At 37.8% G+C, this 14,719-nt stretch overlaps 1 protein-coding gene across 1 annotated transcript in view; it reads left to right on the top strand.

Moving 5' to 3' along the window:
* Positions 1-14,719, top strand: part of LOC130245889 (transcription initiation factor TFIID subunit 4) — a 235,191-nt gene that overhangs the window by 8,051 nt on the left and 212,421 nt on the right. Inside the window, exon 3 of the mRNA XM_056478679.1 lies at positions 13,471-13,581. Coding sequence (XP_056334654.1) covers positions 13,471-13,581 — 111 coding nt within the window. The remainder of the gene's footprint in view (positions 1-13,470; positions 13,582-14,719) is intronic.

Genomic DNA, 14,719 nt, shown 5'->3' with positions numbered 1-14,719 from the left:
TCTCTGTCATTCCAGATGACTTTATTAATCAGTGATTTGAGTCATTCAGAGATGTATGGATGCAGTCCTCCAAGCTCATGATGGAGTCAGACACAATATTCATTCTGTTTCCACTGCAGCATGACCACATATTCTAGACTGGACATTATTTCTGTTCAAGACTTTTGTCTGAGCAAATTCAGACCTTACTGTCCTAATGAAATCATTCAATAATCAAGCCATGATCATGTTTTATTCTGGTCAAATAAGCGTAATCTAGAGGCCTTTACCTTTCATATGAGCCACTTCTGATACCAAATGATCAACTAGAAATCAAGTTATTATTTGCTGTTCCTAAACTTGGATAGCCGACAAGACTACTGTCAGTATACTAGTGTATAGTCCATGAACAAAATACAAAGTCTATGGTTTCATATTATGCTCTATTTTATGTTTTTACAAAGCACATTGTTTACTGTAATGCTTTTTCCTCATTTTGGATGAGCATAATATTACACACCAGCACGGGACATGAATAACAGCATGGAGAGAAAGTTGCACACTTGAAACTACAGTGTTTACATTTAGCATTTTAATTAGCAAAATTGTGTGGTCAATAAAATATGGTCAATATGGAAAAATGTGAAAAAAAGTAATAATAATATAATATATTGTTCTCGTGATATGAAATGACACACGGTTGAAGGCAGAATTATTACCCCTCCTGTTAAATTTGAATTATTTAAGATTTTTTTCGCCAATTATTTTTAACAGAGGGAAGATGTTTTTTCTATCATAACATATTTCTATCATATTTCTAATAACTTCTAAAACTTCTAATTTCTAATAGATTTATTTTATCTTCGCCATGATGACAGTAAGTAATATTAGACTAGATATTTTTCAAGAATAGTATACATCTAGTATATATCTATACAATAGTATATATCTAGTATACTTCTATACAGCTTAAAGTGACATTTAAAGGCTTAACTAGGTTAATTAGGGTAAAGTTAGGGTCATTAGGCAAATCAATGTATAACTGTGGTTTGTTCTGTAGACAATTCAAAACAAATATTGCTTAAAGGGGCTAATAATATTGAGACCTAAAATGATTTTTTAAAAATTAAAATTTTATTTATATTTATTCTAGCCGAAATAAAACAAATAAGACTTTCTCCAGAAGAAAAAATATTATAGGAAATACTGTGAAAAATTCCTGAATCTGTTCAACATCATTTGGGAAATATTTGAAAAAGAAAAAAAAAATTCACAGGAGGGCGAATAATTGTGTGTGTCACTTATAAATATGATAAAATGATTTCCTAGATCAACAGTATTTGTCTGCACTCCAGTGCTGCTGTTGTTTTACTCAGACTACGTGTTTTGATGAAGTGCATTTCTTATCCATCTTTCTTAATTTGATCAATTGCAATCCATTCATTCATTCATTCATTCATTCATTTTCCTTCAGCTTAGTCCCTTTATTTATCAGTGGTTGCCACAGCAGAATGAACCGCCAACTAGTTCATTTTACGCAGTGGATGCCCTTTTAGCTGCAACCCAGTACTGGGAAACACCCATACACACTCATTCACACACACACACACACACACACACACACACACACACACACACACACACACACACACACACACTCATACACTACGGACAATTAAGTTCATTCAATTCCCCTGTAGCGCATGTGTTTGGACTGTGGGGCAGGAGAACATGCAAACTCCACACAGAAACACCAACTGGCCCAGCCGGGACTTGAACCAGTGACCTTCTTGCTGTGAGGGCAAAGTGCTAATTGGGAGCTTGATCTTTCTTACAACAACTTTTAATCTTAAAAAAAAAAAGTTACTACAAAATACACTACAAATACACTTCAAAAACCTTGTACATGTTCTGTTATTTTACAGACTTATTTCTCTAGATTTTATCATTTCTTATACATTATATCACTGTGCCGACCATTTGCAATCCAAAATAGTCATTCGTATATATAATAATAAAGACAATAAGACATTTTTAAGCACTCAGTGAATGAGTGTGTATGGGTGTTTCCCAGTACTGGGTTGTGGCTGGAAGGCTATTCTATCCATAAAACATGTGCTGGAATAGTTGGCAGTTTATTCCGCTGTGGTGACTGATATAACTGATAAATAAGAGATTATTTTTGATACACACACATCTAATTATGATCTGGAAGTGTGATTATAGATCTAGGGCAGGGCTTCTCAACCCTGTTCCAGGAGATCGACCTTCCTGAAGAGTTCAGCTCCAGCGCTGATCAAACACATTTGAACCAATTAATTAAGACCTGAACAGCACTTGATAATTACAGGCAGGTGTGTTTGATGATATGGGTTGCAACTGAAATCTGCAGGAAGGTCGATCTCCGTGAACAGGGTTGGTCACCCCTGATCTAGGGCATATTTCTTCAGACTCTGGGTCATGACCTCCACCAGGGGTCATCAGAGTTCACTTCAGATTTCACTAGAAACTGTATTCGGGTCCTTCACTGTGTTACTGCTGTCAAAACGTTCATTCTCTGTGTAAATATTAATAATCGTCATCAACAGAGAGAGCGATGATGTTCATATTGTGATACAGTGTAAATAATATCCGTAAATTAGCACTTTTCTGTATTTTTTTCTCGTTTATTTCCTCTTTTAAATTGCATTATGGGATCTTTATCTTTATTCCAACAACTTTTAACCTTCAAAATATATATTTTTTAACTTTTATTGTCTTTTTTAATAGTGTAAAGTGCTATATTGTCTGTGTTGGTGTTGTATATTACGCTAGAAAAACCTTGTAGTAAACTGCAGCACATTTCTGTTATTTTACAGACTTATTTAACTATATATTATTATTTCTTATACATTATATTGATTAAAACGACTAAAATCTCAATAAAAGTCACTGTAGAGTTGAGTTTTCAACATCAAAAGTGGACAGAGCAGAGATCAACATCCCATAATGCAATTCACAACTGTAAATAAATGGAAAAAAACACTTGTGAAGCAATGTTGGCTGTAGTAAGTCTGCTGAAAAAGTAAAGTAAGTGATTACTCTTCAGTTTTAGCTCATTTAATTAGTGACCACCCAATCAGAGTCTGAATATCTGCTCAGGTTTTCACTCATTCATTGTGTTTTAAAGACTAAACGTTTACACCTCGACACAGTTGTAGAATTCATTAGAGCTGAAAGAATGTTTTACCAGTTTATTTTCATTCATTCATTCATTCATTCATTCATTCATTCATTTTCCTTCGGCTAAGTCTCTATTTCAGAGGTCGCCACAGCAAAATGAACCACCAACTATTCTACCATATGTTTTACCCAGCAGATGCCCTTCCAGCTGAAAGCCAGTACTGGGAAACACCCAAACACACTCATTCACACACACTCTCATACACTACGGCCAATTTAGTGAATCAACTAAATTGATTAACCAGTTTGGACTGTGGGGGAAACCGGAGCACCCGGAGGAAACCCACACCAACACGAGGGGAACATGCAAACTCCACACAGAAACGCTAAGTGACCCAGCCGGAGCTCGAACTAGTGACATTCTTGCTGTGAGGCTACAGTGCTAACCACTGAGACACAGTGCCACCTAGATTATTTATTAATAATTAAAAGATGAAGATGTATGTTTTTAAAATGTATTTATGCAATGAAGATCATGTTATTTTATGTTTGATTTGTTGTTTCTGTACTCGGATACTGTAAAACTCTCCAGAAAACCATAAAGCACTGGTTATTGGACTTTTGTTTTTGCGATGTTATTTAAATATGCTTTTAATTTGTAATATTTTATGAAAAAGCGCTGCATAAAAGACTTGATCGTCCCTGTTGATCTAAATTAATTAAATCTTTCCAAACAGAGCTATCGACATCATCTGGTGAAGTTACATTCATATCGCAGGAAAACAAAATATCGCAATTTCAGATCTTTACATAGATCATAATTTAATAAACTTATTAAAAGACATATCTACTTGAAAATATTGAAGTGATACTAACACATCAGAAATCTTGACTTCCAGTAATTACTTTTTTTATATATATAATATAAAAGTATATGCTGAAACTGGCATCTTTACAACATTATCATCATGTGTGTGCGCTGAAAATGTGTTGTTTAGTTTGATGAACGGTATTGATTGATGAATGTATAAATACGCTTCACTGCTGACATCTAGCGCTGAACTATAGTAATTACACCTGAAATCAGCCTTCAAAACTGATGTTGCATTGTATGGACGTGTTTTATTATCTTGCTTTGTTTATTAATTAATTCATTCATTTTCTTTTCGGCTTAGTCTCTTTATTAATCAGGGGACGCCACAGCGGAATGAACCGCCAACTTATCCAGCATGTTTTATGCAGCAGATGCCCTTCCAGCTGCAACCCATCACTGGGAAACACCCATACACTCTTGCATTCACACAATTCAATCTGAATTCAATTTATCTTTATTTCTATAGCGCTTTTGCAATGTAGATTGTGTCAAAGCAGCTTAACATAGAAGAATGAAAGTATATTATAATTATAAGTTATAAACACACATACACTTCGAACAATTTAGCTCACCCGAATCACCTATACAACGTGTTTGGACTTGAGGGGGAAACTGGAGTAACTGGAGGAAACCCACGCCAACAAAAGGAGCACATGCAAACTCCACACAGAAACACCAACTGACTCAGCTGAGACATGAACTAGTGACCTTCTTGCTGTGAGGCGATCGTGCAACCCACTGCGCCACCGTGACACCTGCTTTGTATATTAATTGCTGTTATTCATTTATTTATTAGTCTATAGACAGATACAGGTCCGCTAAGAAAACCCAGTTAGTCTATAGTGTTTTTATTTATTTATTTATTTATTTATTTATTTATTTATTTATTTATTTATTTATTTATTTATTTGTTTGTTTATGTATTTATTTATTTTATTTATTTATTTATTTATTTGTTTGTTTGTTTATTTATTTATTTATTTATTTATTTATTTATTTATTTGTTTGTTTGTTTATGTATTTAATTTATTTATTTATTTATTTATTTATTTATTTATTTGTTTATGTATTTAATTTATTTATTTATTTATTTATTTATTTGTTTGTTTATGTATTTAATTAATTAATTAATTAATTTATTTGTTTGTTTGTTTATGTATTTATTTATTTTATTTATTTTATTTATTTTATTTATTTATTTATTTATTTATTTATTTATTTATTTATTTATTTATTTATTTATTTATTTATTTATTTGTTTGTTTATGTATTTATTTATTTTATTTATTTATTTATTTATTTATTTATTTATTTATTTGTTTATGTATTTAATTAATTTATTAATTAATTTATTTATTTGTTTGTTTATGTATTTTATTTACTTATTTATTTATTTATTTATTTATTTATTTATTTGTTTGTTTGTTTATGTATTTATTTATTTTATTTTTTATTTGATTTTATTTTCCCCATGTCTATAAAATATTTCTCCTGGATTCGATATCAGGATCTTTGATAGTCTCACATAACTAAATTTTTAAATAAATTAATTAATAATTTATACACAATTTTTAAAAAATTTAATTGAGTCTTACGTGACTGAACGGTGTCTCAGTGGTTAGCACTGTGGCCTTACAGCAAGAAGGTTGCTGGTGCGTCAGTTGGCATTTCTGTGTGGAGTTTGCATGTTCTCCCCGCGTTGGCGTGGGTTTCCTCCACAGTCCAAACACATGCGCTATAGGGGAATTGATTAACTAGTGATCGTAGTGTGTCAGTCTGTGTGTGAATGAGTGTGTATGTGTGTTTGCCAGTACTGGGTTACAGCTGAAAGGGCATCGGAATAGTTGGCGGTTCATTCCACTGTGGTGACCCCATTGAACAAAGGGACTAAGTCGAAGGAAAATGAATGAATGAAAGAAATTGAGTCTATATTGATATATTCAAGAACTACTTGTAATAAAACAGTCTAAATGCATTACGTTACATTCCATTAATTAAGATTAACTAACAATAAACAATGCTTTTGTATGATAAATAGTCTTAGTTTAAGTTTAATTAACGCTTTTAGTAATGTTTTTTAAAAAGTGTCATTTTTTTACATTATTTAATGCACTTAATAAACTAATATAAAGTATAAAGAGTAGTATTTCTATTAATTCACATTAACAAAGAAATTAAATGCTGTAAAACACACACTGCTCATTGTTAGTTCACGTTTGTCAATGCAACGATAATTATTCAAATGAGACATTATTGTAAAGCAGGGGTTCTCAACCCTGTTCCTGGAGATCTACCTTCCTGCAGATTTCAGTTGCAACCTATATCAAACACACTTGCCTGTGTTTATTAAGTGCCGTTCAGGTCTTAATTCATTGGTTTGTGTGTGTTTGATCAGCGTTGGAGCTGAACTCTCCAGGAAGGTAGATCTGCTGGAACAGGGTTGAGCAGCCCTGCTGTCAAGCATTACCAGATTTAAAGTAAATGGCCACTAGGCGTCCTCATTACATTATTTTATTTATTTTTATGTTTTTCTTATGTTAAATATGTAAAGAGCGATTTTTACTAATAATCAATTATTGTAATTATAGCTAGTGATCATGTTAGAGCAGTAATTATTATGATTGTTGTAGATTTTTGATGTAAAAAAGCGCCAGTGTGTGAGGATGTAATGTTCACTGATGACCACTAGATGGAGACACACACTCATGTTTACCAGCGGCTCCATGTCTGAACACGAGAACTAAATCTTACAGAAGTTTTTCAGAATGATATTCAGACATCGAGTGTGTTTTGTTTCACACTTGCCTTTATGCAGATTTCACCCAAACTGAGATATTTTCTAAAGTGGAATAAAAACAGTTTTTCACAGTGCCAAAAATGGGTCAGTTAGCGTTTCTGTGTGGAGTTTGCATGTTCCCCCTGTGTTGGTGTGGGTTTCCTCTGGGTGCTCCGGTTTCCCCCACAGTCCAAACACATGCGCTATAGGGGAGTTGGGCAAGCTAAATTGTCCCTAGTGTATGTGTGTGAGTGAGAGTGTATGGGTAGTTTCCAGTGATGGGTTGCTGCTGTAAGAGCATCCGCTGTGAAAAACATATGCTGGATAAGTTGGCGGTTCATTCCACTGTGGCGACTGCAGATTAATTAAGGGACTAACCTAAAAAGAAAATGAATGAATGAATGTGTTGAGACAACATGAAGGAATTGTGTGAAACCCAGCACAGATTACAGTTTTTAAAAACACTGGGTTGTTGTAAAATATGATCAAAACCCAATCATTGGGTTAAAAAGATTTATTTGAACTTAATAAAAAAAAAACATTAACCCAATGATTGGGTTTGTCCATATTAGACTCAACATTGTGTTACATTTAGAGCATCTATATACAGTAATGTGCATATTTATCAGAAAGCTGATAGTAAAGAAGTTAGAGGATTTAAAAAAACAAACTACTCTCCAAAGATGCTGGGTTATATTAAGACAACGTTGGGTTTGTCAATATTTGCTAATTTTAATAAAATTTAAATGACAATATTTCAACCCGGGCGTCACGGTGGCACAGTGGGTAGCACGATCAGCAAGAAGGTCACTGGTTCGAGCCTCAGCTGGGTCAGTTGACATTTCTATGTGAAGTTTGCATGTTCTCCCCGTGTTGGCGTGGGTTTCCTCTGGGTGCTCCGGTTTCCCCACAGTCCAAACATATGCGCTATAGGTGAATTGGGTAGGCTAAATTGTTCGTAGTGTATGTGTTTGAATGGGAGTGTGTGAGTGTTTCCCAGTGGTGGGTTGCAGCTGGAAGGGCATCCGCTGCGTAGTACATATGCTGGATATGTTGACGGTTCATTCTGCTGTGGCGACCCCGGATTAATAAAGGGACTAAGCTAAAAAGAAAATGATTGAATGAATATTTCAACCCAGCTCTTAGGTTTGTCCACATTTGACCCATAAATTGGGTTAAAAGAAACCAGCATTTATTACTGTCATTTATTAATTTTTCTTCGTTTTAGTCCTTTTATGCATCCGGGGTCGCCACAGCGGAATGAATCGCCAACTCATCCAGCATGTTTTACACAGCAGATACCCTTCCAGCCGCAACCCAGTACTGGGAAACATCATGCACACTCGTTCACAGACACACTCATACACTACGGCCAATTTAGTTCATCAATTCCCCTATAGTTTAGACTCTGGGGGAAACCGGAGCACCCGGAGGAAACCCACGCCAACACTGCCAACACTGCCAGTGCCATCTGGCCCAGCCGTGACCCGAACCAGTGACCTTCTTGCTGTGAGGCCACAGTGCTAACCATTGAGCCACCATGTCGCCTATTTATTAGTGTGTTAAAATTAAAATAGCTAAAAGCCTGTATAGACAAATGTGTGGTTAAAATGATCCACAGGAGCTAATTTCCCATGTTAAGCTGTTTTGACACAATCTACATTGTAAAAGCACTACAGAAATAAACATGAATTAAATTAATTTGAATCGTGGTTAGCTATAATATGATAGTCACAGTTTTGAACCTTTCAGTCATTTTATTAGTATTTTTGTCAGTGGTATTTTTAAATTGCTACGGTAAAGTCTAGAAGGGATACAACTGCAGATACTTGGGCATGTGCACATCCAAATAGCAATAGCATCCAATATCCAAACTGTTCTAACATTATTGTTAGGGGTCGATGTTTATAAAGCACAATTTAATGGGTAGTCTAATAAATAATTCTCTGTATCGCTCAGTTTTTACCAAAGTTGTTATAGTTTCACATGTTTAAATCAGTTTTTATTTTGATTTTATTTTTAAATTTGCTGCAAATTTCACTTTAGTTTTAGTTTGTTCCATTAATAGCTTTAGTTTAGTTTTTCAGCGAAAACGTTTGCAATTAGTTTTTATATATTTAGTGTTATGACCCTGGTCTAGGGTCAAGGACGTAAAATGTGAAGCCTATACCTCAGAGAGGACACACAAAAAATAATAAACAAAAAGTGAACTCTACCTAAACATCCACAATAAAACTACATACACCTTACAAAGAAAATAACAGAAATAAAAAAATACAACACGACACCTCACCACTAAAGTGTAGAATCCAACCCCTACTGCTTCAAACCATGTGTACATACAATATTTGTACAGTGACAACAAACAAAGCCAAAACAAATCTTACAGGGCAGGGAAATTTACACACACAGCACAGGAAAACACACTCCACAACAAGTATCCCAAATAATTGTATATTTTAACAACTCCAAACTACACACCATCCAACTTGCTTTCCGCTCTCCCCGACCGTTCCACTTTTTAAAAGAGGCCCTACGTCGCTCCAGCCAATCTCTGGTGATGTCGCCGACATAATTAGGGTGGGACCTGTGATGAGGGAAAGAGCGGGAGAGAGGGAGAGAGAGCACACAGGGGGACAAAGACACACACACAGACTTGCGTACGCAACATTAGTTTGAGTTTTAGTAATTATTTAGCAGTGTTAACAGACATTCAGTGTCTATAAAGTGAAGTTTATTTATAAACTCATTTCGAGAGGATCACGTGCTTATGATTGACCACAGCTGGTCCTGCATTAGCTAACACATGATTCACCAATCAGATCATTCCTAACTCACTATAAATAACCAGAGTTTCTTACCTCAGTTATCTTCATCTTGAAGAATTCCCCCACTCCACCCCTACTCCTCCACCCTTTTCCTTGATATGACAACCCAGTGGTTAGCACTGTTGCCTCGCAGCAGGAATGTCACTGGTTCAAGTCCTCACCAGGCCAGTTGACGTTTCTACCGGAGTTTACATGTTCTCCCTGTCCTTGCGTTGATTTCCCCCGGGGTTCCCCTGTTTCCTCCCACCATCCAAAGACATGCAACAGGTGAACTGACCAAATCAATTTAGCACCATAGATGAGCTCTCAGTCAGGAGTATATCTCTTCACAGCAATCCCTAATCTGCCATTCGCCATAAACAAGCAGGGGAGTTCTCGAGACCTACCTGAGCTCAAACTCCCCTCTCGCCCTTCAAACGGGAGGGAACCCCGGGGCTCGAGGATCTTATGAGCTCATTGCTGTCTCCCGGTACAGCATGCCCAACGCTCTTTATAATCAATCATGAGCTAAGTGTGAACTCTTGAACTACTGTTATTGAATACTGCATATAGAAACAGGGTTGCAATTTATGTTGCCAGATTGAGGTAAAACGTGCTTCGAGATTTGCATATTTCATCAGTTGTGTGATGAGCTTCAAACAAGATCTGGCAAGGTAGCACGATCGCCTCACAGCAAGAAGGTCACTGGTTCGAGCCTCAGCTGGGTCAGTTTGCATTTCTGTGTGGAGTTTGCATGTTCTCCCTGTGTTGGTGTGGGTTTCCTCTGGGTGCTCCGGTTTCCCCCACAAGTCCAAAGACATGCAGTATAGGGGAATTGATTAACTGAATTGACCGTAGTGTGTGTGTGTGTGTGTGTGTGTGTGTGTGTGAGAATATAAGAGTGTATGGATGTTTCCCGGTGTTGGGTTGCACCTGGAAGGGCATCCACTGCATAAAAACATATGCTGGATAAGTTGGTGGTTCATTCCGCTGTGGCGACCCCTGATTATTAAAGGGACTAAGCCGAAAAGAAAATGAATGAATGAATGAAGATCTGGCAACTTGACAAACATGGACAGAAAGTGTTTTTTCATAACTAGATTGGGCCACACGAATAACAGGAGTTTCCCGGGAGAAATAACAAAATGGGAGGGTGGTGGGACATGGGTGTGAAATACAGGAGACTCCCAGGAGTGTTAGCAGGTATATGAACCTAACCTAACCTTTATTTTGACTTTATTTAACATAAATGCTTTCTGACCAGTAGTTTTAGTCTTCGTACTACTTTATAGGCACTACTACAGGGATTAATATAAGATCGTAAATAGGGAGTTTGTTACAATCCCCTTAATTGACCTGCTACTTCATCTTTACTTTAATGAAGTGTCATTTCATGAGTAGTTTTAGTCATAATTTTGCTGTTATCAATGCAATCAGTTAGTAGTAGAGTTCTAGTGTGTGTGGAGTTTGTGTTTTTTATTCCCCGGCGCTTCTCCTCATCCTGCTGTCAGTCTTTGTGCGGAAGACGCTCCTCTTTCCTCCTCTTTCCTTGAATCATTTATCCTCCAACTGCCTGAGCGCTTTAAAAGACACTTCCACTGCGAGCGCGTCGCCGTCAGCGCACGCGCGTGTGTGTGCGCGGCCCCGAGCGGTTCCGCGTGTCTGCAGGGGCCCGGAGACGCGCATCTGTGTGTGTTGAGTTTGGCACTGATCTCGGAGCCCCTCACAGCAGGGATTTACAGCCGGGTGTACCCTGCAGACACACACGCACAGATATCAGGGCTCACAGGACAAGCATGGGGATCTCTGTCAGGAGCAGCAGGTCATACGAACAACACAAAAAATATGATTTATTATATTTAAACATCTATAGAGAAGTATTATATAAGGATTGTGCGATAAATTGCACACACAAACACTTGTACAGCTATCTTTATGGGGACTTCCCATATCTGTAATGATTTTTCTACTGTACAGACTGTATATTCTCTTCTCTACCCCCTAAAACCAATCCTCACACAAAACAATCAGCAGTTTTACATGTTAAAAATACTTCATTCTGTCTTAGGCCTCCTTTCCACTGCACATGACAAACAGCAAGCAACAGACCGGAAGTCATTCATTTCCAATGGAGAGTAGTCCGGGAGCTGCGTGGAGTTCTGATCATCTACGTATGTGGAAAATTCGGATCCAATTTGAGCTGCGGATCCGTTGAAATATTTGAACTCCTGCGACTAGACTAGTATTCGACCGGCTGACCGGATGTGATGTATTCCAGTGTTGTCCGAGCAGGTCCGTGTGCGCGAGATGAGAAATAGTAGTTTATTCGGTTATCTTTTAAGTCAGAAAATGTCTAAATAAAAAAAAAAACATTTCTATTTACAAATGTAAGTAATAGAGTAATAAAAAAATTACATTTTTTATGTTGTCTCCACATTCCCTCCAATATTTTTAGCGGTCTATGAATTTCTAGTATTCGTTCATCCATTCAACCATGGTGAACGCACAGAGAACAAAGGCTCTTGCTTTTGCACTCCTTTATTTCGGACACTGCGAGAACACCTTCTCTCCCATGATGCATGTCAGAACTGAAAGTTCTGTGCATCTGCCACAAGGGGGCGTATTTCGACAGTCGTGTCCAAATGAGGTGTGCAGTGGAAAGGCGGCTTTAATATGCAGAAATGTACACAGCGGCCTCTGGTGGACTTGACATGGAAATGACACGTATGGGAATAAGTGCCCCAGTAACGTATTCAACCCAGGCTCATTCTGAAAACGTAGTCCTGCGGATGTTTCTGCAGACCTCGAATTATATAACCGGGGGTTTTTAAACGAACGCTATGGGGCAGTGTGACGCCGTTCCTTTTTGCAATTACCGGCTGACCGCTTACCACGTATGGAGGGCTTTCCCGCAGCAACCAGTTTGTCCAGTTAGCTTGTCGTGTACGTCGCGGACTTGAGATGCAGAGAGGAGAACACGACGATGACAGGGTGTGAGTCCGGGGAAGAACGGGTCCAGAAATCATGTAAGACAAAACAGAATCCAAAAAATAAAATTAACGAGTGAATGACAGGGTGAGAATGTGGTAAAATCTGAAAATGTGGTAAAAATCAGACGAGAGCTTTTCTTTTTCTGGACGGCTTTTGTAAATTTGAGATTGTCAAAAACGTACAAGGTGCCCCATAGTGTATTTTTGAAAACAAAAACTGCAGGAAGACATAGGTCAGAGTACATATTTGTCGGTTCTCAAAAATGTAGCCCTGGGCACATGTTTTGCAATGGCGTTAGGCTGTAAATATAAGACATTAGTCTCATAGACATTAGACATTAGAGCTTAGTCCCTTTATTTATCAGGGGTTGCCACAGTGGAATGAACCGTCAACTATTGCAGCATATGTTTTACACAGCGGATGCCCTTCCACCCACAACCCAGTACTGGAAAACACCCATACACACTCATTCACACACACACACACACTACGGCCAATTTAGTTAATCAATTCCCCTATAGTGCATGTGTTTGGATTGTGGGGGAAACCGGAGCACCCGGAGAAAACCCACGCCAACACGGGGAGAACATGCAAACTCCACACAGAAATGCCAACTGACCCAGCCGAGACTTGAACCAGCGACCTTCTTGCTGTGAAGCGATCGTGCTACCCACTGAGCCACCATGCCACCAAGTGCAGAAATGTAGATGCTGGTATAGTTTACTCTCTGTTAAACACCACTAACCAGTGTCTACCAGTGCTGTGATGAGCTTCAGAAAAGCTCTGTGTTTTCAGATGCTGTGACTCTGTGTGTGTTTTCCTCCTTTCTCAATCGTCTGTCTTTCTCTGTTTTTTCCTTTTGTCTGTATTTTCTCCTGCAGTCTCCTGTTAGCGCTCCGGCTATTCGTCCTGCTCCTGCAGCTCAAACGAAACTGGTCCAGTCCAGTTCCCCAAGTCCCGCGGCCCAGACCAGCACCACACCCGGACCCACTGTGAGCATCACCTGTCCCACATTTCTCTCTCTCTCTCTCACTCTCTCTCTCTCTCTCTCTCTCTCTCTCTCTCTCTCTCTCTCTCTCTCTCTCTCTCTCTCTCTCTCTCTCTCTCACTCTCTCTCTCTCTCTCTCTCTCTCTCTCTCTCTCTCTCTCTCCTCTCTCTCTCTCTCTGGGCTCTATCATATACCCGGCACAATAAGGTGCAAGAGGTGTTTGGTGTGATGTGTTGCTATTTTCAGACCAGCGCAACAGAAATTTTCACGTTTTGCGCCACGTTGTTTAAATAGCAAATCCGTTTGTGCCACTTTGTGGATTCATGTGTGTACTGGTCTATAAAGGAGGTGTGTTAAGGCGCATTGTTGGTGCGTAGCTATTTTGAGGAACTGAAATAAACCCCGCCATTAACCAAATAAAAGCTGCTCTAAAGTCCAGCGGAGAGTGTGTTAGTAATGCGCCTATGCAGGTCCAGATGCGTACACACTGCTTAATACACACAGGATGATCAGCGACACACAAATATCTTTACAGATGAAAACAATTAAAGGATTAAAATGTTACAGAAATTATTATTTTCTACATAAATATAAACACCACAGCCTTTAGGCCTTCTTTATATCGGGGGCTTTTTCAGTTTATTCACGACAATCTGCATTAGTATAATATTATTATTATCAGTATTATTTATTATATGCAGATTTATATTTGTTTTAATATAAACAAGTTTAGATTTGTCCTCCTGTGTGGGATTTTGGAGACATCTGCATCACCATATGGGGCATAAGAACAGGACGTGTGTTTGGATACAACTCAGTTTTTGACCACACATCATTATTATTGTTCATTTATTTCTTTGCTGGAAATTAGAACTGAATTTAGAAATAGTTTTGAAACAAATCTTTGTGCTTAACAAAGGAAATTAAATATGTCGGCTAATGGATGTGTTCAGTGGAGTGAGTTTAGTAAAGGAGTAGAGTAAAAGTAAAGTAAAGAGACTGAATGGAGGAGGCTCATTCTTTATCCTCGCGCTGCAGATGCTCTGTTGAACTGTTTTCTCGCTAGTGAAGCGTTCAGTTTTTACTCTTATAAAGTCCACCATGTAAATAGCAAATGCGCCATAGCACAACACAGCTGACT

Source organism: Danio aesculapii, chromosome 18 (assembly GCF_903798145.1).
Source record: "Danio aesculapii chromosome 18, fDanAes4.1, whole genome shotgun sequence".
NCBI lineage: Eukaryota > Metazoa > Chordata > Actinopteri > Cypriniformes > Danionidae > Danio > Danio aesculapii.
Note: the sequence above shows the minus strand (reverse complement) of the source record. Positions and strands in the feature narration are given on the sequence as shown.